The following is a 25,938-nucleotide window of genomic DNA, read 5'->3' on the forward strand; positions in this document are numbered from 1 at the left end:
TTCCTCCTGCAGGGAAACACATTTTTAATTAGTCTGTTAATAAGTTCTGTTTGAAGTTAGCACTATGTCTAGTTTCTAGTTTTAGCTCTTGACCTCCAGACTTCTATTAGTTTCCTATCATTTTACTACAGTAATTATACAGTATTACCTCCAACAAAGGAGGTTCTGTTTGTTTGTTTTTCAGCAGGATTACAAGCAAAAAGTACTGAACCGATTTGCACATAATTTGATGGTGAATGAGCCAAGGAAGAACCCATTCAATAATGAGACAGATCCAGATCATTTACTAAGAGTTAGTCTGGTGTATGTTGACATCGGCCTTGGTGAAGGTCTGCGCTCTCCGAGTCCTCCTCTAGTTGTTTGTCTTTGTTGATGAGCCAAAATATTCTCATGTACATCATCTGTCTTGTGTGGACAGACACAAAAGAACTCCCATCAGAGCGAGCAGCGCCAGCTTCTCATTTAGAGCAATCTGTGCTAGGTTCAGATTAGATAACATCTTTTCGGCTTTGCAATGAACACAAGGACCGAGACTGGGTTGCAACCATGTTGTTGACAATCGCCAGTTTAGAGGAATTACAAAAATATGTGGACGGTTTTCTGGTTGCAGGCTTTCATCAGATTTTGGAACCGGGCTGGAAGCACATTAAGGGAAAGCGATCGTATTCGGAGTTTCAGTTTATCACAGAGGTGTGAGATGCAGTTAAAGTCAAGACTAGGTAAGGGGAAAGCCTTGTCTTTATGGATCTGGCTTTGTACACAAGGGCTATTATCATGACGAAGCAGGAAAGGTTCTTGAAACTATCCACCAAGTTTGAAGCACACTATTATCAGAAATATTATTTTATGCTACATTATTCAAATTTCCTTTACTGGAACTAAAGAACCTCGACCAACCCAAGAAAATCAGAACCTGAGGACCCAGGACCTCCAACTGCCACACTGTGCTCCCACACTCCTACACCACCTACATGTGATCTGAGCCAAACACACCCATCACCTGCTCTTATCTACATGTGGCAACAGAAACAATTGTTGCACAACCTGTTATCTAACGCCACACTGAGCTGAGCTGCTGTGTGTACTCCTCACACAGAAAGTACCTTCACTCTCTTCAAACACCCCGTCTGTCAAACTCTTAAGTTTGCGGACAGACAGGTGGTAAACGCCGGCATTGTTCATAATGTTTGTATTGTCTTGTTTCAGGCTCTTTTCCTCTGTCTTCGTGTTCTTTGTTAGAAAGCTGGTTGTTAGCACTTTAAAAATCATTTCCTCTCAGTTACACCCACCAGACGTTGACAACCATCTAGGAACAACGAGACGATATTATCGCTCACGTCTGAAGCCTTTCAGTTTAGGGAAGATCGGAGTCCTGAGTGAGATTAAATCTCATAAATAGTGAGGAATGAAGTTTGGCGCTTCTTTTTCTGTGTGAAAGACTGGTTGGTTGACAAGCCTGTTTGTTAATTGACTCTTTTGGCCTCATTTAACCCTCATCCTCAAATTTATTGCAGGGTGCAGCTGTTTTTGTTGCAGGGTGTGTAACGCTAGCCTTAACCCTACCTGTCCCTGTAAATGTAATATATCATTAGGGCTGGTGGACGGGTTTCAAATATAATAATGACATATTAATGACTTGCTCTGGGTCTGATTATAGACATTAATGTTTCTGTTGAATTAATTGCTCAGATAAAAGCAGGTGCATGATTTTTTTTTTTTCCCTAGCATGAAAAATTAGAGCATCTGTGTCCCAGGATGCACCTGCTTTAACATAGTGGGTGTTAACTCTCACATTCATCCCAGCAAACATTTTAACACTGAACATGCACAGCACTAAATTAACAACCATAGCTGCTATATCTACATCAATATTTGAAATGACCCTAAAGATTTAAAGGAGCTATTTGTAAGTTTTGCTATCGCTACATAGCTAACGTTAGCATTAACAGCTGTTTACTTACCAGTGTTGGCAAGAGCTTCAGCCATTGCTGTGTTTACAATACAAGAAGTTATAATACGTTCTCTGAGCAGCGCTACTAGTCTGCACGCTACAGTGACTCGGTATCGGGAAATGAAGAGACAGTCAGACCAGGCCGGGACTAGCTGGTTAGCATGCTAACTTCACTACAAGAAAGGAGGTGATAGAAACAAATGCAAAACAAGAGGGTTGCTTTCCCCCGCTGGAGACAGCTGCATTAAAGTGAATTATTTATTATTGTGTTGGAAAAATCCTGAAGCAAAACCAGCGTTGAGCCAGTTCAAGGCGGAGTTTCACTTAAGATAAAATCCAGGATTTTCAGTTAATACTTGTAATGGCAACACTAAATGATCCTGATAGTAGTTTGCTACTCAAATGACAAGGAAATGTATAGGGAACTATACATATAAAGAGATCCATATACAGTATCTTTCTGAATTGAACAAGTCATCCATGCTCAGCTGGATAAATTAACCTACATAGTTTTATTTGGTTTTTTATCCTGGTTTCACCTCTGGCAAAGAAAAGCTTTGTCTGATGTCTCGTCTTCTCAAATATCCAAAACTGTGCTGAGCAATCAAACCAGATTCCACAGGAGCCGGGGGGGGGGGGATCAGGAGCTACAATTTCCCATCAAGGGAAGTTAAACACTATTGTGCCATTGGAGGGCCACCAAGACCCACACGGAGCCTGGCGGCACTTCAAGATCATGTTCAGTTTTTGTTGACACTGTGTATGAGGGGGGTTCATTGTGCTGAGGGGGTTTGTCCGCCTCTGCCAAAAATCATCTAATTCCAACTTTTCAAATGTGAAGAATTGCTGATTTTCTCTGTTTTATATCAGTGTAAACTTAACATCTTTGTCATCTGATGATGTCATCTTGTGCTCTTGGTGATTGTGATGGAGATTTTCCTTACATTTCATAGATATAATGCAGCCAAACATGTCACCACCACCACTCCTGATATAGTGCCAGCAAAAACTGAACATTATATTCTTCTTAAATATAAGGTTTATTGCAGGATTGTTTTGTTTGTATCTAATTGCTTTAGACCGATGTTCCTGATAAACTGGTAGTTCAGAAAACAGTTGCCCTTTGTACCTCCCGTAGCCACGACTCATGCAGCAGGGTCAATAGCAGAAAGACTAAACAATGATGTCACTACTACCAGGAAACACTGGCACAGGAGTTACATTCACATTGAAAAAAAAAAAAAAAAAGAAAGAAAGGAAGCGCTACAGGAGGGAGGAACAAAACAGGCGGAGGTGCAGCTAAAAGGCCTGAAAGATCACAGATCTGATTCCAACACTGAAACCAAAACAAGCTCAAGTATTGTAGACGGGAGTAAACCCCACAGTGAGCACAAAGTGACACTAAAAGAGGCTGTTAGGAATTTGATTCCTGCTGGGAACCTGTTATGTTGTTCGGGGACAAGAATGCTTCTTTTGTCTGCGCCTAAAAAGTCAGTGTTTTACTTTTGCAAGTCAAATCTGACTAAATCACAGTCAGTGGGAACTCAAGCCCCTTAAAACAAGTGTTCTTTCTATCCAGACATATTCACTTGAATTGAAAAGTGGTGGAAACCTGGATTCAAACCTCACAGCAGGACCAAAGACTTTTTTCACCAGGAGCTTTTATCTTCATTCTTAAACATTAAATGCAAACTGAAGAGACACAGGGAGGGTAAGTTAAGTGTACACATGTGAAGCCTATGCTCACATGGAGGTGGGTGTGTCCCAGCGCTGCAGGGCTGTGGCTGCCACGGTTACATGCCTGTCATTCCTGCAGTGAAAGGGAGAGTAGAGACCACAGACAGACCTGAAGCAGTCTGGAGACGAAGGGCGAGGAGGACCGGCTCGTTTTCACCAGACATACCGGCAGCTTCCAGCTCTGACAATGAGTTGGTGGTTAAACTTAGCATTTATCCCACTGTCATATGTTAGTAAAAAAATATTGGACCTTAGACCGTGAATATCGTAAATGAATTTCCTGACAATGGAGCTATGTAAGGTTAACAGTCTGACCTTAATGTGCATGTGGTGTGTCCAAAATAAAAGAGTTCATTCTCTGCGGAGCTGGAACTCTGCCAATCACTTCTCTATGAGTTTAATTCTGTGAGTAAGGTCTCGGAGGTCACCACTATCGTCAGGATCAGGAAACATGATAAAAATGCCTCGGGTCGACTCTGACAGAGTTTAACATGCAGTTAACCTGCAGACGCGAAATTCCAGGGAACCTCCGCAGAGCTGAGCTCATACTGCTGTGTAGAATGTGAGGGAGGAAAACAACAACCTCATAGTGAGAGGCCAGTGGGTTAGGGTTGCAGCAGAAGAGTGTGTGTGTGTGTGTGTGTGTGTGTGTGTGTGTGTGTGTGTGTGTGTGTGTGTGTATAAAAGGTAGACTGACCTAGAAAAGAGTGACACCACAGAGATAACAGAGCAGCCCTGGATCCAAGGAAGAGCTTTTTTTTTTTTTTTTGCAAAATAAAAGTTGTTTTGCATAAATCTTTAACTGAAATGGCAGATTTCAGATTCAGCAGATTTTCAGATCAATAAATTAGAAAAAGACAATGACAAATTAATTATTTGCAGCCCTAAATATCTGTAATAATCGTTGTGTAGTAAAAGTGTGGTAATATGCACATGAAGTCTCTTGCATGCAACAAAACCAGTGTTGCCACTCCAGTTGAAGAACTACAGTAAGAGGTTGAGATAAGTTTCATGTTCCTCTGTGATATGACCTCAGGTGTTATTTACAGGTAAATGTTGACAAATAAGGAAACAAAAAGCAGAGCAGCAACTTCCTGTTCAAACACAAACAAACGAACCAATCATCACCAGAACCTGACTGAACCCAAAGGACCAGTAATCTAATATCTACACCCAATACATCATCACATCACCTCTTCACCATGTCAGGCCCTCTGTGGTGTGTGTGTGTGTGTGTGTGTGTGTGTGTGTGTGTGTGTGTGTGTGTGTGTGTGTGTGTGTGTGTGTGTGTGTGTGGATGTAGGTCAGTGAGCCAGGCTCTCAGGACTGAGTAACACTAGAGGTTGTTATTGGAGAGAGAAGAGTCACCTTACTACACAGGCTCTTTGTGTGTGTGTGTGTGTGTGTGTGTGTGTGTGTGTGTGTGTGTGTGTGTGTGTGTGTGTGTGTGTGTGTGTGTGTGTGTGCGTGCGTGTGCGTGTGCGTGCGGGGGGGTCCAGTATTTTCCAAAATTAGAAATGCAGACGTATAAAGATACAAGGGGGGAAAAAAAAATGTTGATTTATACTGAAAAAAAACAAAGAATTCTTCCTGCACTGGCAGATTTTTATCACTTGTTTGAAGAACAAGACGGAACATGAGGGAAGAATTTAATACCTGTTTTTAGAAGGTTACATGATAGGATTCAAATTTTCTCCCCAGTGAAGTTTTCCAGCTCCTGGCGGATCCTGAGACGTTCCCTGCCCAGATGGGATATGAGTTCTGGGTCTACCCCAGAAAAAATCCAGAGGAAGGCAGCCAGGAGGCGTCCAAATCAGATGTCCGAACCACCTCAACTGGTTCCTTTCTTGCCTATAAGACGGAGTCCAGTCCCGTCGTGTGTCCCCCCCCCCGCGCAGTGAAGATCTCATTGTATCGGTCTTTATTCGGAGTCTCTACTCAGAGCTCCTGACCATAGCTGAGGGTCAGAGCGCAGATCAACTGACTTCATCAGACCGTGATCTTCAACGTGCATTGGGGCGGTTTGCAGCCGGGTGTGAAGCCGCCGGGATGAGAGTCAGCAAAATGAAGGAACTGACACACCTTGTGATCTTGTTCACGAGTGACGCTACACTCTGCCCAGCTTTGCACGAAGCCAGAAACCACTCCAGTTTTTATTTAACTGCAGCCAGTGATTCAAACCAGAGGCCGCAACTGTTCAACTCGAGACCGTGTCACCTGGTTCTGAAGCATCAAGCATCAAACCGACAGCACAGATTCCTCTGACACAAAGTAATCAGCAAGTTTATTTAAATTCAGATGTTGAGTCAGGGAATAAAAAAGCAAAACAACCCAACAGGGACTCCACATCTGTACAAGCAGGATGTTTGTGGATTTTCTAATCTGTGTTTTCACGGACTCCTGCTGTTCTAACCTCTAAAGTTCATGTAATGATTGGACAGGTGCGTCTGCAACACCTGCTCACAGCATCAAGCCTTCCACAGACGCTAGTTATGTAACAGAATTCTGATGGGAACTTGCTCCTTAGGGCAGTGACGCAACATTATTTTGAGGCCAGTTTTAACATGAAGGACATAAAGGTACAAAATGATTTGTTCACCACATTTTTCTAGAAACCAAAAGGAAGCGCTCTGATGAAATGCCAAGCGAAGCCTTTCCAGCAGCCATTATCACAGCTGGATGTACTCCAGGTGTCACCATAGCAACACATTTCGGCACTGAAGGAAAAAAAAAACATCAATCAAAGAGGGGAGGTTCTGTGTGTGTGGGAAAAACCACCTGTGGTAGTGAGATTAGTGTCAGATGTGGGGCAGCAGGTCGAGCGATCAGACCCAATCAGAGAGCTGCAGCTGCAGATGTGTTAGACCCGTTACGCAGCATTGTGAAATAAGCACATTTTCACCTTCTGCAGTACTGAGTTACGCACCGACCAAAACAAACACATACCGCCATTTTACCAACGATGTGCAGATACAAACTGTTTCTACCACGAGGCCGTAACTCAGTGACATCAGCGGCGTGATGGCTTCAGAAACGCAGGCGTTTATCAGCAATAGACGGCGTACAGATGCGATAAGACGAAAACACACAGATAACTCCCCCCCGGCTGTGTGAACCTGAATGAACACAAGTCAGTGAGCTCAGTCGACTGTTTGTGTTCATCAGGAGATGGGAGTATCGTTTATCTCCCTCACAACACTGTAACAAGAGAACACAGATCTCGTCTCTGAGCTCTGATCTGAAAAACATGGTCGCAAACCCGTAAGTCAGGTGCAAATCTTGCAAGGTTTGAGTGAGTTGTTGAAGCTACAAATCAACTCCCGACAGATACAGAGTAACTTTATGTGCAGGAGAAGGAGGAAGGCTGCGTTTGGCTCAGAAACTAGTAAACTTTAAAAACATGCCGTCCCACCAGGTGTTCTTGCCTCTCGTTCACTGTCCTGTAATTAACTCTGAATACTTCACATACCCTGCAGTGGTGAGAAAAGCCTCTCAGGAAGCAGCTGATCAGAGAGGCACACAAAAACACTGAAGCTCAGCTCTCAGATACAGAGTGTCGTGCAAATCTGACAGCAGACGCTTTAACGTGCTGCTCGCTGTGTGGGGAAAAAAAAAAAAAAAAACTTAGCAAACATGTCCGTCAACAACAATCCTACTTAGTCACACTTAAACCTGAACCTTTCACTCAACTCAACAAGCTCCTCTCTCAGCGGAGCAGTGACACTTTGACCTCCACGACACTGACTGTTTACACAGCGTGGAAGATCCAGCGCGTCACTCCTGCTGCTGTCGCTCTGGATCATATGAGAAATCACTTGTCAAAAATTTTAAAATGCGCCTGAGCCACAGATCGACAAACGTCCTCAGGCAAACGCTGCTGACGCACGATGTTGCCTCCGCTGAACCTTAACCATCAACTGAACAGAGTCTAATCATTTGTCAATCACAATAAAGTGGTTTTCTCCAGTGCTGCTGCCACAACAGCCTCCGCTCTCGGTACCAGGCTGCAGGGATTAGTTCCCATTGAGCCATAAGAGCATAAATGATGTTGCGTGATAAGTCCTGACATACAGTCATTATTCCAGTTCAGAGCCGAAACTATTAAAATCGATTAGTTGAGCCAAAAATGTCAAATATTCTCAGATTGCAGATTCTCTGATGTGAGGATTTGCTGCTTTTCACAGCGTTATATATTTTTGTGACTGCACAAATAATCGAATTGCAAAAATAATTGATGGTGAAAATAATCTGGAGTTGCAGATTGAGATGGAGGCCAGGGCTCTGTGCAGCCCAGCCAACTTTCTTCCACATTAAAACTGGGAAAACCGTTTCTTTATGGCCCCAGCTTTGTGCACGGGGGTCGAACACAAGCGGCTGCCACAAAGCTGAAAGCGCACTACTGTCTAAACGTCATTATGTGCAGTAGCATTAAGATTTCCCTCCACTGGATCGCATGTGCCCACATATGGTGTAGATGCGATATTGAGAGAAAAGCAACAGCTGTGTTGTTTTTCCATTATTTGTTTTGCATTATGGAAAATCCATACCTTACTGCATAAGAATGGATAATAAAGCCCGTCTCTGGTAGGTGATTTACTTTCTAACATGTACAGTTCTGTACAGACCTGAAATCATCTGGCAACAGCTGCAGGCAGAGCTACAGCCTGATCTGTAAGGAATGTGTCGACCAATCACGGGAGAGGAGGACTGAGCGTGACCGTGTGTCATGGTTCATTTTGCTCAAAAGAAGGAAAACTGTTTAACACAGTTCAGTTTTTGATCTGCCACGTCCACCGAGGAGTTATTGTGGAGAATCAGCTGATAATAAATATAATACAAGGTATTTTTTTATTTTTGTGTTCATGTCTGACACACGGAGATGCTGTGTTTGTCTTCATCTCTGTCGGCCTCTGTTGTGAGATTCAGTTTCTCAGAGTTGGTATTTTTTGGCGTTGTGAGTTCACCACGCCTTCCACTCTGACAGCCATCGCTGATCCCCATTGTTAATAAATGACGGTGTTGATTTTAGCAACATAGTTTTCTGTCACTGTCGTCAAAAGACTCCAAGCAAGACCATGAAAAAGCATCAACCTGGACGGTGTTGTCACATTGTCGTGGTGTCATTCTTTGTAACGGCTGACTGCAAAGGCAAAATCCACGTATTGTGCGTTTATAATTCTAAAACGTCTTGAATTGTAAATGTATCTCTGTTGTTTGGATGTAGGCAAAAATCCAAAGAAAACAGCGCTGTAACGCCACATTATGCAACTTGTGAAACAGGTCCCATTTGTTTTTATAAGTAATGACAACATACAGTTTGTGGTACTTCACCTCACCCCTTCATACAGTCATGTGGGATCCTTCCAAATCTCACAGGGTGTGTTACACATCATCCATCTCTATCGCTGCAGTTTAACTTTAAAAATGCTAAAATTAGTTTTCTCATGAAAATGAATTTGGCCTTTTGTCATTATACTTCATGTTATGACAGCTGTTATTTGACACCTTTCGACTCTGTAAAGCACTATGACTGTTCACCAACGTGAATACAGTTTAATATTAGCTTGTCGTCACTCTGCAGTTCCCGCCTAAAGCTCAGTGGGAATCAGTCTGACGGCCCACATTATTTTCCGAAGTTGTACCTGACACAAGACCGAGCAGAGACCGAGCGAGCTGCAGCAGAAACGGATTAGAGGCGGCAGCGAGTCCAGCAGACGATGACAGACGGGGGAAGATTAAAAACCTCAGAGTGTAATTACAAGGCAACTCTTCCCATAGTTCAAAAGAGAAGAAGATGAAGAAGATGAAGAAGCAGAGGACACCTTGTCACGTGCAGTAAATGCACTTCATCCAAAAATAGCACAAAAATTCAGCCTATCACTTTATCTGATCCTTGTTCCCGTTTGTTGCAGTTTCGTTACGGACCTTTGCACAGACAGTGCTGTTGAATCGTGTTTAATCTCTTATCTAGTCCTTTTTTTTTTACTCTGTTTTTACTGTACTTGGATCTGCCGCGTTGTAAAAGGTTTTTCCTCTTGTAAGACAATAAGGAGAGGAACTCAACTGAGCTGAGAGCTGAAACAATAGTGCATCACCAAAAAACAAAGAAAAAAAAAAGAAAAAGCTGACCACAACTTGTGACAATTTGCTGCTTTTCTGTTTCACAACTAAAGATGTTCATATGTTTGGACTGTGAAGCCGACACATTGGGCTTTAAAAGACTGGAATGGACATTTTTCATTATTCTCTAACATTTTATAAACTAAATAATTCTTCTGAGAACTAAAGATAGCTAAATTGACAATGAGAATAATTGCGGCCTTTAAGTGACAACTATGCTTACACCAGTATGAAAGATATTTGAAGACCTTCCTCTCAGCAGACACCACCTCTTTCGAGGACGGACTGCAGATAAGACCGTCGCTGCCACAAATGAATAAAAAGCCAATTGTCATTTCTCTGTAAAAGCGGTGAGGTCTTTCTCCGAAAACGGCATCAAAGCGCCGTGACAGCTGCTGTAAATCAGAGAAACCTCCCTGTTTTGACAACAGCCATATATACATGACGCTGCAGGTTCAAATCAAGAAGGAATGCACGCACCCACAGCAAAGGCCTGTGGGAAGTGGCCGGACACACCCCGAGTTTATACCCACCCTGAATGGTTTGTCAGCGTTGCGACAGTTGTGATTATGAACAAAGTGTTGCTGTAACAGTGTGAATGCGGGGGCTGGGCGGAGCTGCGACGCAGGGAACATGCGTGTGCAGAGAATCACCCGCGGCTGAACTGAGGAGGTTCATCACGCTTCTGTTCCCATGTCGAAGGTTTCATGCTGATGGGTGTGTCTGCACAGAGCCACCAGATATTTTACTTTCTTTCTGTTCTCCGTCTTCTACAAGATCACACTTCACACCGTGAATCACAACGCAGGCTTTGGTTTTTACCAGAAATGTTGAGCTGAAGACACGAGATCAGAGAGATGAGGGCAGCTCAAGCTTGTACAGGAAACCCAGGGAGCACGGTGGTGTTGATTTGCAGGTCTAAAGACATCCAGACCATCCAGTTATCATCAAATCTATCAACATATTTAATACTAGAGCCAAACGCTGCTTCAGTTAAACATTTTCAGGCCAAAAACACCCAGAATTCTCAGCTGAATGTGACCTACATATAACATCTAGGTCACGTTTAACCATTTGGTAGCATCCAAATTATGTATGTAGCACCAAATATTGAAAACTTCAAGTCAAGTGTTTAAGATCTTAATCTAAATGTAACCAATTTCTGTTGTTTTATTCAACCCCCGATATTTGAGAAATCTCACCTCTTTTGTCACGTGGAAAAAAAGGAAGTTTTATCAAAATAAAAGTATAATTTTGGTAGCTAGACTAAAGTCCTACACACGAATATGATAAATGCATTTTGAAACAAGATGAATGAAATGCTGCCCTTTCACAGTCTGTACCTGCTGGACTCGACTGCAGAGCAGACGCAGCTCTTCTTTCCCTTCAGTTTACAGTGTGGGATTATCTTTAACTTGCTGCGACAAGTTACAGGCTCATTTGCCTGAGAGAAATGGATGTTCACAAAGGCCGTCGACTTCTGTGTCTGTCAGTGGAGCCTCCGCTTGAAGGATTTTTATTTTGCTGACATTAGATGTTTGCTTTTTCATGCTAATCCTCAACTTTATTTGCATATATGTTTGAGTATCTGTATTTTATCACAAAATACACAAAGTAATAAATAAGAAAAAACTAAACTAAACTAAGGCAAGGCTTTTGCTCCAGTGGGGAGAGACTAAGTGAAGGACGCATATTTGTGCAGTTGCCAGACTGTCTGTTTTGCCGAGGCTTCCTGGTGAAATTAATTTGAAGTTCTGTGTATAGTGTTTGTGTGTGTGTGTGTGTGTGTGTGTGTCCTTGCCTCCTCCTCAACACTTGGCTCGGGGCTCTTGGACGACTGGCTGAACACTGACGACTTCCCACTGATGCTCTGAAAGAAACAGACAAAGAAGAGAGCGTCAGATTGAACCAGAAAATAATAAACCTCATGTTTCTGGCCACTAGATGAACAACATGCGCAGGCATCATCTTCATGCTTTCGTCTGACAGAATGGTTTAAAACCCACATCAAATTGCTTCTGACTCGCAAATTAAATATATTAAAGCTTCTCATTGAGAAATCAATCAGGTGCATCTTACAGTATAATACACAACTAAATCTATAAGAATTTATTTCCTAGTAAAATGAATGGATTTGGAGAGAAAAGAAACTTTTTAACAGTGTGACTTGACTCTTGGCTTGGGACATCTCTTGGAGGACTTGAGACATGACATGAAACTTCATTAACTTGGGACTTGACTTGGATGTGTCTTTGTGACATGGTTTGAATGAAAACTTAGACGTTTTCAGAGACTTGAAACTTGTTGTTGTTCCTCGTCCTAATAGATCCAAGAGTTGACATGTAGTTTTTTTTTGTTTTTTTTTTAAATTACTAGAGACTTGACTTGGACTCGTTTTGGATGACTTCAGAAACAGTTCTAGTTGATGCTGACTCCACCTGATCTTATATAATGCTCCTTTAATTGTTACGTGGCAGCACAACAAGACCTCAAACACTGCTACTGTCACTCACTTGTTTCTCTCCCAGGCAACACAACACAACATCATCAAGTTTAATTCTTATTAAGTTGTGGCCAAAGACATTTCTGACATAACTGCTGTATTGTATTCTGACACTGGCCTGTCCAAATTACAATGGAGCAGAACTGAAACAATTAAAAATATTTGAAAATCTCAACAGTTTCCATTGGGAACAAAACTGTCCAATGTAAATTAAAAACAATGCGTGAACTGACCCTTTAAAAAATGTGCTGCATGCACCTTTAACCTTACATATTTTACAATTTAGAGCAGAGTGACCTCATGGCGGTGTGAAGAGGATGTTGGTACTTGGTAGTAGCAAAATCGAAAGTTGGACCTGAGCCAATAACAATCAAAATAACTTCAGACGAAGTAAGATCACATGTGTATTGGCCAACCAAAAAAAACTGTCCAGCAGATTTGCCTCTAAAACCAACATAGTGGATCACAATGTAAAATACAGGCCACCAGTCGACTAAACTCAATCGTATATCATGGTGCATCCAGGTGGAAGAATGTGTTTGTCTTCAAATGTCTGGGTGTGCCGCCGCAGCACAGTCAGAACGGGTGTGGCATCGCTTCTCAATCAAACACCTCATGAGCATTTATCTCTGACTGCAGTGACTCAAACAGCAGGAGTAACTCAAATTGGTAAATCATCAGCGAGTACTGACGATATTCTGCTGCACTCAATAAAATGAGCTGAGCTGAAGAAACAGGGGGAACTATTTTTCTATAAAAACCAAAATACAGGAAGCAGACTAGGAAAAAGTGGGAGTGAGGATATTATTCAAATGTTTTTCAGCCTACAACAGAGACCTTGTGTAAACCGTCCCAGGGGCGAAGGCCGAGGCATTCAGGAAGTGATTAACAGCTCAGGAAAGAGTTTGGTGGGGGAGACTTAAGCAGGTGCAGGACCAGATTGGTGCCGTGTAAAAACTTATCAATGAGGAGATAACTCAGATAAACTGTTCACTTAGCTAGAGCTCATTCTGTCAGGAAGATGCCAAACACTTTCAAACCCAGTGAGTGGAAACTGGAGACTAGTTATTCAGTGTACGATCATGTATGACAAAGAAAAGCATCACATCCTGATATTTGAAAAGCTGAAACCAGCAATTATTTAACTGTCAAATTAACCGCCAAGTGATTGATTAATTGACAGTTCCAGATAACATACAACAAATGTCCCCTGCCAACAAACATAAAGCAAAATTTTGCTTTATTGAAATGTGACACTTATTTTAGAATAATTTATATATCGTAACAAAAATAAGAAAAGGTCAGTTTTCTACTTTCTTAAGTAAAGATTTCATGTCTTCATCAGCTGAGCCGTGTGTCCGTCATATTCACCTGTTTATCTCTGATCAGAGGCTGTGAAAATTCAAAGCGCACTGCCAGAAATAATTAGTCAGTGCTACATGGACAACATGCTCACACTGCTAATGTTCTGCAACGGCTGCAACGTGGTTCACACGCACACACTGTTCTCACCCTGCAGCCGACCACTTTCCCGCTCTGACAGCTGAGAGTGAAAAACTAATGCATTATCTGGGGCGTTTTAATAGCAGGTGGGTGTGATGATTAACTCGACTGACACACGCACTCAAAACAAAAGATACAGAGACTGATGGCGACATTAACAGGAATCGATTACTCAAGACAATCCAGGGAAAACCCATCAAGTCTGGACTGATCCTCACGTTCAGCCAGAGAGGAGAGGATCGCAGAGCGTCACAGAGACCGGACAACACCTCTCCAAATTCTGTCCAATAAAAGAAAGCTGCTCATGAGTCCATGTTGAGGCAGCTTAAAGCAACAATGGGAGGATCAACCTAAAGTACAAACACTACTTTCATGTATTAATACAATCGTAAATACTACAATCAAACCATAGAGTATTTTATTGAAACAAACTAAATGGCTGGTTGACTTGCAGCCTAGAAGGGTCTCACATTGACTCAATTATACAATAAGATCTGTGTTTATTTTAAGTCATATTTTTGTTTATTCACATTTAATTTTCCATATGAATGAAATATGTATATTTAACACATATTTATCCATTTATGGGGGTAATAAGGTGGTTTAAAGGTGGTTTATTGGTGGCATACACAGTGAAACTTTAATTCTAAGAAAACCATTGGGCTGTAGGAGTTGCTCAAAGCAGTTTGGATGAGTATGTTGTCTTTCAGTTTCACTGGCAGCAGGTTTAAGCCTGTAGACTCTTTCACTAACCAAATAATATGAGCTCTGCTGCTTGAAAGTTTTGTTCCCGCTTTGTTTCTAATATTGATGGTTATAAAGCCAGAATTTTACACTATACATGTGTGTTTTTTGTTGCTAATTGTAGGATATTATCTTTAATAATAACTATATGTGCTGTCTGTTCTGTGTTGTTTTTGCTGTTGATTGTTATAATTACATTATTTACGTAGAGTCAAGAATTAGCATTAGTTTCATGCCTTGTTCTAAAACTATGTAATACTGCATTGTAACTATCAAATAAGTGAAATAAAATGAAAATAAACTCACATCCCTCGTGCTCTGCTGCAGGTAAAGCACTTCGGACTCCTGGCTGCCGACGCTCAGGTGAGGCATACTCTGCAGGTACACCGGGGACACACACTGCATCATGGGCTGAACCGTAGGCTGCTGCATCAGGACGTAGGACTGCTGCTGCATGGCCTGCTGCATCGGCATCAGGTACCGCACCGTCTCGTAGGAGCCGTTCTGCACGTACGGCATCGGGGACACTGACCCGGTCGAGATCACCTTTCCGGTCACCGTCTCCGGAGACGCCACGTTCACGGTCCGGTAGGTCCTCGTCGTCGTCTTCTGGCTCGTCTGGAGAGACATCTTGATTGATCGGCGGATCGGATCAAGTTAAGACCCCCCACGGAACACAACAACAACAGCAGAAGAAAGTTGGAGGTTTTTCTCAAAGCGGAGGTGAAACCACTTCAGGCTCCTCGGGTTTTTTTTTTTTTCAGCTGTCGCGGAGCGGAGAGGTGAACCGCCCCAGTTTAACTTCCTCCTCTGCTGGGCAAACTACAGAAGTAAGTCCGGTTAGAGGAGTCCTTCCATAGAAAGCTTAAACCAGACTGGTGAGGGAGGTGCTCCGCTCTGCATGTCCGTGCATCGAGAGGTGGGAGGGCCCAGAGACAATGTAGCTCACAGCTGGCACAAAGTTCAACCTGACACCGCGGTGAAAATTAGATCACACTTTTTATTGTGTAGTTACAGGAGGAGGGAGTTTGGCTCCAGGTCCTGACCCTTTGTGTACGTGTGTGCGTGTGCGTGTGCGTGTATGTGTGTGTTTAGTGCAGGTGCTCTGGTTTCCTTCCATATTACCAAAAAACATACAGGCGCAGTGGACATTTTAATTGTTAAAATGAGTTCACCTTGTCATAATTATCTTTTATTCAGTCAGATTTACTTCATAGTGAAATCACCCGCAGGGGGTCAATTAAAGGTTATTTAGCTGAGTCAGCCACTAGGTGTAGACAAACCTCTACCAATCACAGACAAGGGACCTGTTGCATGGTTGAGCACAGGTGCAACTAACAGCACAATAACCAAGATATTTGCCTGCAATTCAGTTTAAAGAAAATGAAATAGAGCACTAAATTATGTACAATAACTAAATAAATAAAGTATATTGAAATAAAGATAGAAATTTGAGATAGAGCCATAACATGATTATATTATGCACTACACAGTGATAGTAATATGCAACACATTGTATGTTTAAGTTATGAATAATTTACACATATACAAATGACTTACAGAGAGAGCTCAATCAGCAGCTTAATCTGAAATATGACATATGATGGATTGTGTAATAAATAAAAGTCCATGTGAGCCGGATCCACCTGTTAAGCTGCACCTGTTGTCGGCCCCATCTGACCCCCCACCTACAGCCCTCTCAGTATGTACCCTGCTTCCTCCAAGTTCCCATTAAGTCCAGTGCAACCAGAACTCCTGTGCTGGAACAACACTTTATTTGTCAATACTTAGTTTGCAGTAATTTGATCAAACACAACTTTATTTAGGAATACGCTCCACATGACTAACTAAAACTAGAATATTAGAGGTAAAAAAAAATTGAATAAAATAGTGAATAACACAGACAGATATAATCCTAAAATTGTGAAATAATCAAATAATTTCTTATGAAATTGTATTTCATCCTGCTTATTTTCACAATGATAGGTTTTTTGTGCATGCTGGCTTACTAAAATAAACTGCACCATTATCAATAGTATTGTTTATACTATATTGATTACACCTGCTTTTGTCGCCATGGTAACTCAAACCGTGAGAAAGGTCTAAATGCGTTTAACCCTCCACTCTCGCGATATGCAGCGAGAACATCAACGTATTGAAGCCCTCAATCAGGAAACGTCTTTTATTTATCGGACAATAATGGCAGCTACCCAACGACTCCGTTGTTCTCTACGCGGACAAGTCGACATCAGAAGGTCGCCAATGTTTCGGAGGTCGCTTTGAAGCCGCCGTTACACCCGGTGAGAGAAAGTAACGTAGGTTATGTTGCCGGTATACCGTTGACAAAATGTCGTTAGCCTCCAGCTGTTTGGCATGTCGTTGTCCTTCAACGCCGGCTAGCTCCGTTATCTCTCGAGCTTACCGGCGGCCACCAAACTGCACTCAAAAATAGATGGATTAAAAGAAGCAACGTCTCTCGGTTGACGTACTTAAATGTTAAAACTCGATTTCAGACATTTTACGAATGTTTAACAGCCAATCTTCAAATCGGGATGATAAAATACAACATTCAGTGGCTGTTTTGGTTAAAAAAAAAAAAAAGAAAAGAAAAAAAAGTAATCCAGGCTCCTGTGTTTCCTCCCTCGTCGAAACCGAAACGCACATCAACAGTTTACAAGAATTGTACATTAGCCTGTAAAAATTGCTTGGAAATAAACCTGCGTAGGTAATTGATTTATTTGATGAATTGCAATGACATCATGTCAATCTCAAAAACGCCACGCGGTAATGTACCCGTTATCCTCATTGTGCAAAACCTTAAAATGCTGAATTTTTGAATGAGGTTTTGCGTATACGGGTCTGTGGCCTCTATCTTGAACAATGTCTGCAGAATTTGTCACATTATCTGCTGTAAGTTAATTTTATTTGAGTTTGTGATGCTATTGTACTAAATGATTAAGTTTATAATATTAATTAGATAAACAATAAATTGTTTATATGGCGCTAGCAGCTTGTTTAGTTCACCAATGCTAAGCAGTCAAGAATAATGTATTTCGAAATAGAAACCTCATCTCAATATATCCATTCATATTTGTGACCGTTCAAAGGTGCTGGTGGTGTTTCTATGTGTGTATGCATATATTATTGTGCATATGTATTTCATAGATATTCTCTGGCGATTGTAATCGTTTATTCCTTGATTCAGAGTGAAATTATACGAAATGTTGAGTTTGAGATAAGAGCAATGTGTCTTGTTCAGAAAAGGCTCGCAGCTTCTACATGATTTCATCATTTAATTGCTAATAAGTCTGCTGTACAAGCTCTAACCCCCACAAGTGAAGTTGTGAGCTTTTATTTTGAAGTGAATCTCTGGTCCCTGTCATGGATGCAGCGCCACTGGAGTTACGTAATCCAGCCTGTCTGCCGCCATCCTCTGTAATAATCCTGCTTGCACCCATATTATAACAGGGGATAAACTCCCTTTGCCATACATGTTGTTATTCTTATAAGTGTTCCTTTTTTGCTACATCATATACTTAATTTTTTATTTGTTGAAGTGACCTAAAAACAAAACCTAGTTTAACATCTTTAACTCTGCCAGTCTATCCAAACAAGAACATTAATAGTTTTAAACCCACAGATGTAAATTTTATTCATGTTAATTTGCAAAGGCTGTCAAAATGCAAGGTTTAATTTTGAATAGAAATGTAGAAAATTATGTACAGCACATCTCTAATATTTAAGTTTGATGGAATGATGCAGCCATACAAAACCTGGTGTCTTGAATTTGAATTTTGTATCAAATTTGGAAACGGCTAAGTAAAGAATTCAAGAAAAATGTCATGAAGTTTGGCAAAACATATTTTCTTTTGACAGAAATCATAACAGAACATATTAGTGAGAAATTAGGTTTTAAAAGAACGAGGCAAAAGAGTGAAAACATGTTCTCCAAAGTCAGAGTAAACAAGGGTTTGCCTCCAAATGAAATGGATGAGACTGTCTCAAGGTTGACCTTTTGATCTTATGTCTCTTTAGTTGCTTCCCTGGCCTTGCTGCTCACCCACAATGCATTGCCAGAGGCTTTTGTGTGTCTCAGACATACCAATGTAACTGTTGCCACCACTCCATCTTAAGCACACCACAACAACACTGCAGAAAGGTAGGAGTCCATTGACCGTTATTTGACTCTGTCTGTCTGCATCTCTTGTTTACTGCTGCTGTAATATAAGGCAGATGCTCTTTCATTCTATTGTTTTCTGTTAATTACATCTGCTCTGTATATAGATGGAATAATAAGAAAACCTCTCTCTGTCTTGTTTTGTCCAGGTCCTGTCCTGGTTGGTCTTGTTCACTTTCAATCTGAAATCATGTCTGGCTCAGGCGACTTACCAGGTGAGTAGTGGCAGTAGTTTGGGAAACACCCCTTACTGTTTCAGCATGACAAACCCTATATGGACAAAGCCAGGGCCATAAAGAAATGGTTGTCCCAGTTTGGTGTGGAAGAGATTCAGCGCAATCAAAGATCTTTGGGATGAATTAGAAACAGTGACTGTGAGCGAAGCCTTAATTTCTAACATCAGTGTTGGACTTCACTGATGCTCTTGTGGCTAAATGTGAGTAAATCTAGTGCAAAGTTCTCCAAGAAAAGAGGAGGCTACAGCAGCAGATGGCCATGATTTTGGAACAGCATGGTCGGCAATGTTTGGATGTCCACTAGGGCTGAACAATATGATATGAAAAAAAAAAAAAAAATCAAATTGCAATTATTAAACTGCTGCTCCTGTAATTTGGGTAATATGATGCCCTTCCTCGCCTCATTGTTCCTCCACTTTCTGAGAAATTGCTTTTAGTTGGTTTTTGTTTACCTCTTTTGTTGCTTGACTAAATCCTCCAGGATGTTTTGTGTGGGCAGACGCCAGAAAGCAGAATTCTGGTTTTCAACCACAGACTGGAAGGAGACAAATACACCAGAAAATACAGACTAACATGTTGCGTCACACAAAGCAGGGGATTACACAGATTGTTTTGTCTCTCACACCAGACAAATGTTAGGTGACCAGAATCGCACACAGTCACAGTGTGAGTCACACATTGATTCACAGTGAAACACACTGTTTGATCAAATGTATTTATATCTGTAACTGCCTGAAATGAACAAGAACAAAAAGATGTGGTCTCATGGTAGCATGTAATTGGAGCTTCCAGCTGTTGCAGTCATTTCATAACGGTAAACCAATATGCACTGAGGATTTATAAACCTACTAATGCTGCGTGTTCCTAGGCTCAGGTTTCCACATGGGAAAACCTACCAACAGGTGAGGCAGGTAATGTCTGTCCCACCTAGTGCCCATGAGTGAGCAGCCATAATTTGCACATAGTAGCCCACTGCCGTGATCTGTAGTGCTGTAAAGGGACAGATATCGACAGATAGGAAGATATAGAATATTGCCAGCCTTATAATTTTACTTGTAGAAAAACTTAACTCTGTATCTGAAACCTCCATAATCCATTATCGTGAGGAAGCCTCTGAGTTATACGCTCCCAGTTTCACAAAGTGAAGAAGAAGCTGTTGTTTAGTTGCCGCTGTCGTTTGCGTCCGCAGCCATCGAGGGTTCAGGGATGGGCGGGATGAAGCTTCCCATCGGGATGACCCGACGAGCCCTAAGCTACGACGACAACCTGGAGGCCCCGATGTCCACGCCCCCCCACGACATCAGCATCAACACCCTGTGGAGACGACCCATCATTCCAGAGAGGAAGTTCACACAGCTGGCTGAGGTGAGACACAGCTGTCTTCTCATTATCATCACACATTTTGTGATCATCGTGATGATGATGATGATGATGATGATGATGATGATGATGATGATGATGTGTTGTTTCCACCAGGAGGATGAGAGTGGTGCGGTGAGTCATTCTACAGTGCTGGACAGCGCCGCCTCCAGGTCACCAGGCGTAGTGAAAACCAAGGCGTCCTCCATCATCATGAATTCCCTCATCACCAGTATGTTACATCTATTTATGACAATAATATACTGTTTATATTTACCCTGACACAGACCTTGTAAATGAAGTAAAGTAAATAGAATAACAGGAAAGAGATACTGTCACTTTAATTCATTACTAAATGTATTAATTCTCTCTCCTCTCAGAGCAGACTCAGGATAGTATGTACAATTTTGAGCAGAGGGCGGGGCTCACCGACAACAGCTACACACCCCACAAAGGCCTCACCGCTGAGGAGACGAGACACCACCACCGCATACCCGAATCCCTCCAGGTAAAGATAAGCAACTTTAACACACACACACACACACACACACACACGCTACAACCGAGAAGCAGCTGATTATTTATGATAAAGTGGGTGTTCGGGCCAGAAACCGGTCCTGCGGAGAAACAGTTTAATGGGCTCCACTGGTGGCGGCGTGCTGCTTCATGTTCTGGTGAGACATGAAATAAATTTAGAAAGTCCAATTTGGATAAAAGATCCATTAGTCTGAAGACTTATCAGATGCTGCACAGCAGTTTATATCACTGAGAGACAGGATTTTACAACTCTGGAACGTTGCCATGGAGACGATCGTTTTATCTTTCATTGGCTGACAGTAGAAATGTGATCTTGCAATTAATTAGATGAATGGTGCAAAATTTCACTTTGTATTTCTATTGTTTCATTCTCTTGTATGTTTTTGATTTAATCCCCCTGAACGCTCCATGTAGAGGGGCTGTGTAGTTGTAGGATGGCTTCTTAATATGAATTTCATGACAACTGCAGAGCTCTGGCGATGAAATGTACCTCCCTGTACATCTACAATTTTACTCACTTACCCATATTTTACTCTTATCCTGTGTTTTATTTGAAGTGTTGATCCATAGGAAGAAATATTTGTCTGTTCTATGAGTTATCTAATAAAAATATAGCTGATTTCAAGTAAACACTCAGAGAAACCAAATCCTGCGAGCTTGGATGGTGGGTCCAGGTGGGTGGGGCTTGGTGACTGCTTTGTTGTGACATCACAAAGTAACAAAAGTGCTGACGGCTCGTTTTAAGGCTCAGTTTCTGAATACAGGCTGTGTGCATTTCTCTGTGGAGGCTTTGATACTTTCACACTATTGATATTGAACCTAGACCTGATCTATAATCAACACAGACATGGAAATCTACAGTTATACAATATGGGACCTTTTTTTTTTTTTTTTGTTATTGCTCTTCAGAAACTACAGATCCAGAGCATGGAGGCCAGAGAAGAGCGACAGAACTCCTCCACTCAGTCCACTCCATCCAGCACACCACACAGCTCCCCAAAACAACAACGCAGGTACACACACACACACACACACACACACACACACACACACACACACACACACACACAAACACTGTCCTGTGGCCTAAATCCTGTTTGAGTCTGTCCATCCTGACCCAAAAAAAGGGATTAACTCTGAAAATCAATAACAAGTTAACTGTATGTTTGTGTGTGTGTGTGTGTGTGTGTGTTTGTGTGTTTGTGCAGGAGCTGGTTCAATAGTACAGGTTCAGAGCATAGCATCAGCTCCTCCAACAGCAGTGTGGACTTGGGAGGAGGAGACATGACAGCAGCAGGAGGAGGAGGAGTGGGAGGTGCGGTTGAAAAGTGGGGCATCTTCACGCCCCGGCCACTCGTCCAGAAATCGACCTCTGACCTGGGATCAGACTCTACATCTGCAGGTGAACAGCACTCCCTCACAGTGAGACACTAGATCCTGAACCCTGGTGTAAGAACAAAACCCCAGAAAGTTTCCCTTTTTTCTCACACCGAAACAGCCACATTTAAGTTCATACAAGTTTAATGATTTTGTTCATTGTTTGTCATAATTCCCATGACGTCATTTTTTCAAATTTGATCAAATAAACCACACAGTAAAAGCTCAAATAAACCACCGTGAACACAGCTGCAAAGACTCGCTCATGTTTGCATGATCGTAAACAGAAACTCTGTGAAAGGTGATTTCAGGTTCACGGGTGAACAAAAACGACCTTCAGACCGACGGTAAATACTGACTTACATTTGGAGCTGACAGTTCAGTGAGTCTGTTCACTCATTGGCTTTTGCCAAAAGTGGAGAAGAGGTTCTCCGCTTCCCACTGACATAAAAGCCACATCAGTTTTAGATCGTTGACGGCTACTGAGAAACAACATCTAGATTTTTACATGTGGGACGTTTCAGTTTGTTTGGAAACTATCAAAATCTTTTTTCCAGGATGACTTTCGGTAGGTAATTTACAAAAAATGATAGAAGTTTAGTTTGAGGAGAGAAGTAACGACGGAGAGAAAGATCTGTAGACTCGACTGCTTGATATAATGTACAAGGCTGGACCATCGGTCCACATAAATATGCATAACTGGAAATACAGACAAACAGATTATATTGATGATTTTATCTATTGATTGAATGCCTAATTCTAACTAGAATTTTAGGAATTAATATAAAAAATATTTTTTTGAACAGACATTAATAGATGAGACACTAGTGCTCTCGATTATTGACATGATCTTAAAATACATTCAAAAGACCTTTTTAAGAAATATCGTATTTTATCTTCAGAAAAAGTTCAACTTCAAAACTATTCATGTTACACTTTTCAAAGCCAGAGTTACAAAGTGTCTCACAGTTACAAAGAGATGATAAAAAGCATGTGAATAAAAGAACTTATCGCAGCAAGAGTGTATCAATGAAATGCCTTTGAGAACAAATAGAAATAGAAGGGAAATTTTACAAAAGAGGATCATGTGTTAATGTGTGAATGTGTGTGAGTAGTATAACATTTTAATTAACAATGTTACATTTTAAACATTTATGAACTCTTCTTTACACAAATTACATTCATTTATTTTTTTAATATTATTAAATTTAAATTCACTAAATCTTTCCTACTGTAATGTGGTTGTAGTATTACATTGTAATCCTCTTACCTAGTTAAACCAAAATTTGTCATTGCAGAACACACACACACACACACACACACACTCAACCACACACTCACACGCTCAGTCACATTCAGTGTGTGAAATCAGGTATGAAGACACACCTTGAAAGCCTTGTTATCTAAATCCTTTTCTCTTTTCCCAGCAGGCTTTGCACTGCAGGCGTACCGCGGGGCGCAGAAGCCGACCCCCATGGAGGTGATGAAGTCGCAGGCCACGCGGCTGACTGACAACGCCTCCGCTCAGAGGGTGGCCCCTCCCAAAATGGAGATTCCCACAGTGGAAGGTCGGCGGCAGGGAGCGCGACCACACAAGCTCAAACCCAGAGACATGAACATCCTGACGCCCTCCGGCTTCTGAGAGGACACACGACATCTGTCGAGGCTGCACGTCGCCCAGACGCTAAAGGTCCCATGAGATGAAAACCTCACTGTTGTTTCCATGTGTCCCTGTGTGTACTGTCACACAATCTGTTATTACTTTTAAAATATGTCGCAGTGCATTTCATTTATTACTAAGACAAAATCATTTAATCTTCAGTCAAAGATTTTATAGATTTTGGGGCAAGTTTAAAGTAAAGTGTAAATCCTGCAGGTCTTACAACTACAATACGTCTTATATATATTATCTATATTCATAGTTTTATTATGTTAGCATGTTCTCAGATCTCAAATTACTTTAATGGTTAAAACCACAAAGCTAACTGTTGCTAGCAGTATATGCATAGGTTAATATTTGCAGCAACATCATCAATATTGTTCGTATGTTTGTCCTTTGACAAAGACTTAAACATTTCTTGCTTTCATGCTGATGTTGATGATATTTTCCTCCTCTTCCTCTTCCTCAGTTAGCTTGGAGGTGAAAACTTGCAGCTGTGCAACCTCCAAATTATTTCATGGGACCTTTTTAATAGCAGCTCCGACATTCAGATAACCACTGAACTGTCCACCATCTTCGCCACTAAAACAATTATGGATATAATAAAAAATTAAATTTCCCATCTGCACTGCTTTTAGGCGTATATAGTGTTGCTTGGCTGTAAAATCTTACTCTTGACATTTCTCGTATTCTTCACTCTGTTAACTGTAACATTGATCTGCAGCACGGTGGCTGAAATAGAGCATGAATCTGCCCCCGAGTCTAGATAAGATGGAGGGAGACTGTCAGAAGGTGAAGATGATGGTGATCCTGTTTTAAAATGATTCCCTGTAAATGCACTTTATCCCCACTCCTCCCACCACAGACTCGATCAGCGCGATTATCCAACCTGACCCAAACCCGACTGTTCCAGGATTCAGATTAATGCAAGCAAACGTTCTCTGCTTCAGTGTTGATAGTCTCAACATCTTTTCATTCATATTCTTAAAGGGGCATTTCACTAAGCAGGGTGGAGAGAGTAAATCTAACCAAATCCTAACCAACAGAACAAAAAAACACAAAAAAAAAAACAAAAAATCCAAAACAAGTTGTGAAAAGTTTGACTCAGGAAATGTAGGAAATTTGGCAGGCTCCTGCTCACTGAAACGTTCCACTTGTTTGTTTTGTAACAGTTTTATTAAGATGTTTTAATGTATAGATGAAGTTTTTTTTTTTTTTTTTTTTTTTAAATCTACTACTGTAGCAACAGATTTTATTTCGTTGGGATCAGAAGGAAAAAAAAAAAAAGTGCCCACCTGGTGTGTGTGTATGTGTAAAAACCAGAGCTACATGTGACTCGCACACTGACGCCGCCTGCAGGTTTTAAGGCGTCTCGCAGTGTGCTCAGTCTACATGTCTGCCTCAGTTTTTTACCAGCAAATATGAAGGATGTTTGGGATGAGTTTTGGTGCTGAGCCGCTGCAGTGTGTGCACGCTGGCTGAAGAGAGAGCTGGTGAGATCACCGGCTGCGTCCTGCAGAGATCTTTGTGGGGTTTTTTTATATAAAATAAAAAAGAGGTTGCTTTTGGTTGTAAAGATGAATCCTGTCATCACATTGTGAGGAAATGACGGGGAATAACTGAAAAGGTTTTATTTCAGAAACTGCAGTGATTAGTTTCTTCTCTACAGTTGTAGCTTTGCAGTTAATAATTGATTTTATATGCAAGGTTTCTGCAAGATGATGTGTATGAAGCTTAAAGAGTGACTATGATTCACTTGTTAAATGAAAATGTAGTTCCTGGCTCATAGTTATTATTATTATTGCACTTTTATTATTAAATGGAAACAGTCTATTTGCTGGTAACACAGTAGATCCCGTGTGTAATGTGACCCAGCAGTGGAGAAGTTTATCTGTTTAATGGAGTCACCTGTAACTCTGCTGTGGTGTCAGTCGGGTGTCGTGTGGTCCCTTCTCATTGTGTGTGAACAATCCTAAAAGCTGGACACAGAACAAAACGTCACTCCAGCTGCCAGCGGCTGTAAATATTAAATGA

At 41.4% G+C, this 25,938-nt stretch overlaps 1 protein-coding gene across 3 annotated transcripts; it reads left to right on the top strand.

Moving 5' to 3' along the window:
* The first annotated feature begins 16,698 nt into the window (after window positions 1-16,698).
* Window positions 16,699-25,134, top strand: LOC130182263 (putative monooxygenase p33MONOX). 3 transcript variants are annotated; one of them, XM_056397043.1, is made up of 9 exons: window positions 16,699-16,858; window positions 18,594-18,717; window positions 18,885-18,950; window positions 20,161-20,336; window positions 20,448-20,562; window positions 20,711-20,838; window positions 21,777-21,880; window positions 22,076-22,269; window positions 23,672-25,134. In XM_056397043.1, exons 3-9 carry the CDS (start codon window positions 18,926-18,928, stop codon window positions 23,884-23,886), a joined length of 957 nt encoding a protein of 318 aa, XP_056253018.1. In that variant the 5' UTR covers window positions 16,699-16,858; window positions 18,594-18,717; window positions 18,885-18,925; the 3' UTR covers window positions 23,887-25,134. The 3 variants fall into 3 exon arrangements, with proteins under 3 accessions (XP_056253018.1, XP_056253021.1, XP_056253020.1); XM_056397046.1 differs by having other exon boundaries at window positions 23,675-25,134; XM_056397045.1 differs by lacking the exon at window positions 18,594-18,717 and having other exon boundaries at window positions 16,703-16,858.
* The last annotated feature ends 804 nt before the right edge of the window (window positions 25,135-25,938 follow it).

The sequence above is a fragment of the Seriola aureovittata genome, chromosome 15 (assembly GCF_021018895.1).
Source record: "Seriola aureovittata isolate HTS-2021-v1 ecotype China chromosome 15, ASM2101889v1, whole genome shotgun sequence".
Classification (NCBI taxonomy): domain Eukaryota; kingdom Metazoa; phylum Chordata; class Actinopteri; order Carangiformes; family Carangidae; genus Seriola; species Seriola aureovittata.

Excerpts from the sequence above, each read along its gene's own strand:
- LOC130182263 (XM_056397043.1), top strand. The coding sequence starts at position 18,926 with ATGTCTGGCTCAGGCGACTTACCAG. Across the intron at positions 20,337-20,447 it reads AGTTCACACAGCTGGCTGAG|GAGGATGAGAGTGGTGCGGT; the intron begins GTGAGACACAGC and ends TGTTTCCACCAG. Across the intron at positions 22,270-23,671 it reads ATCAGACTCTACATCTGCAG|CAGGCTTTGCACTGCAGGCG; the intron begins GTGAACAGCACT and ends CTCTTTTCCCAG.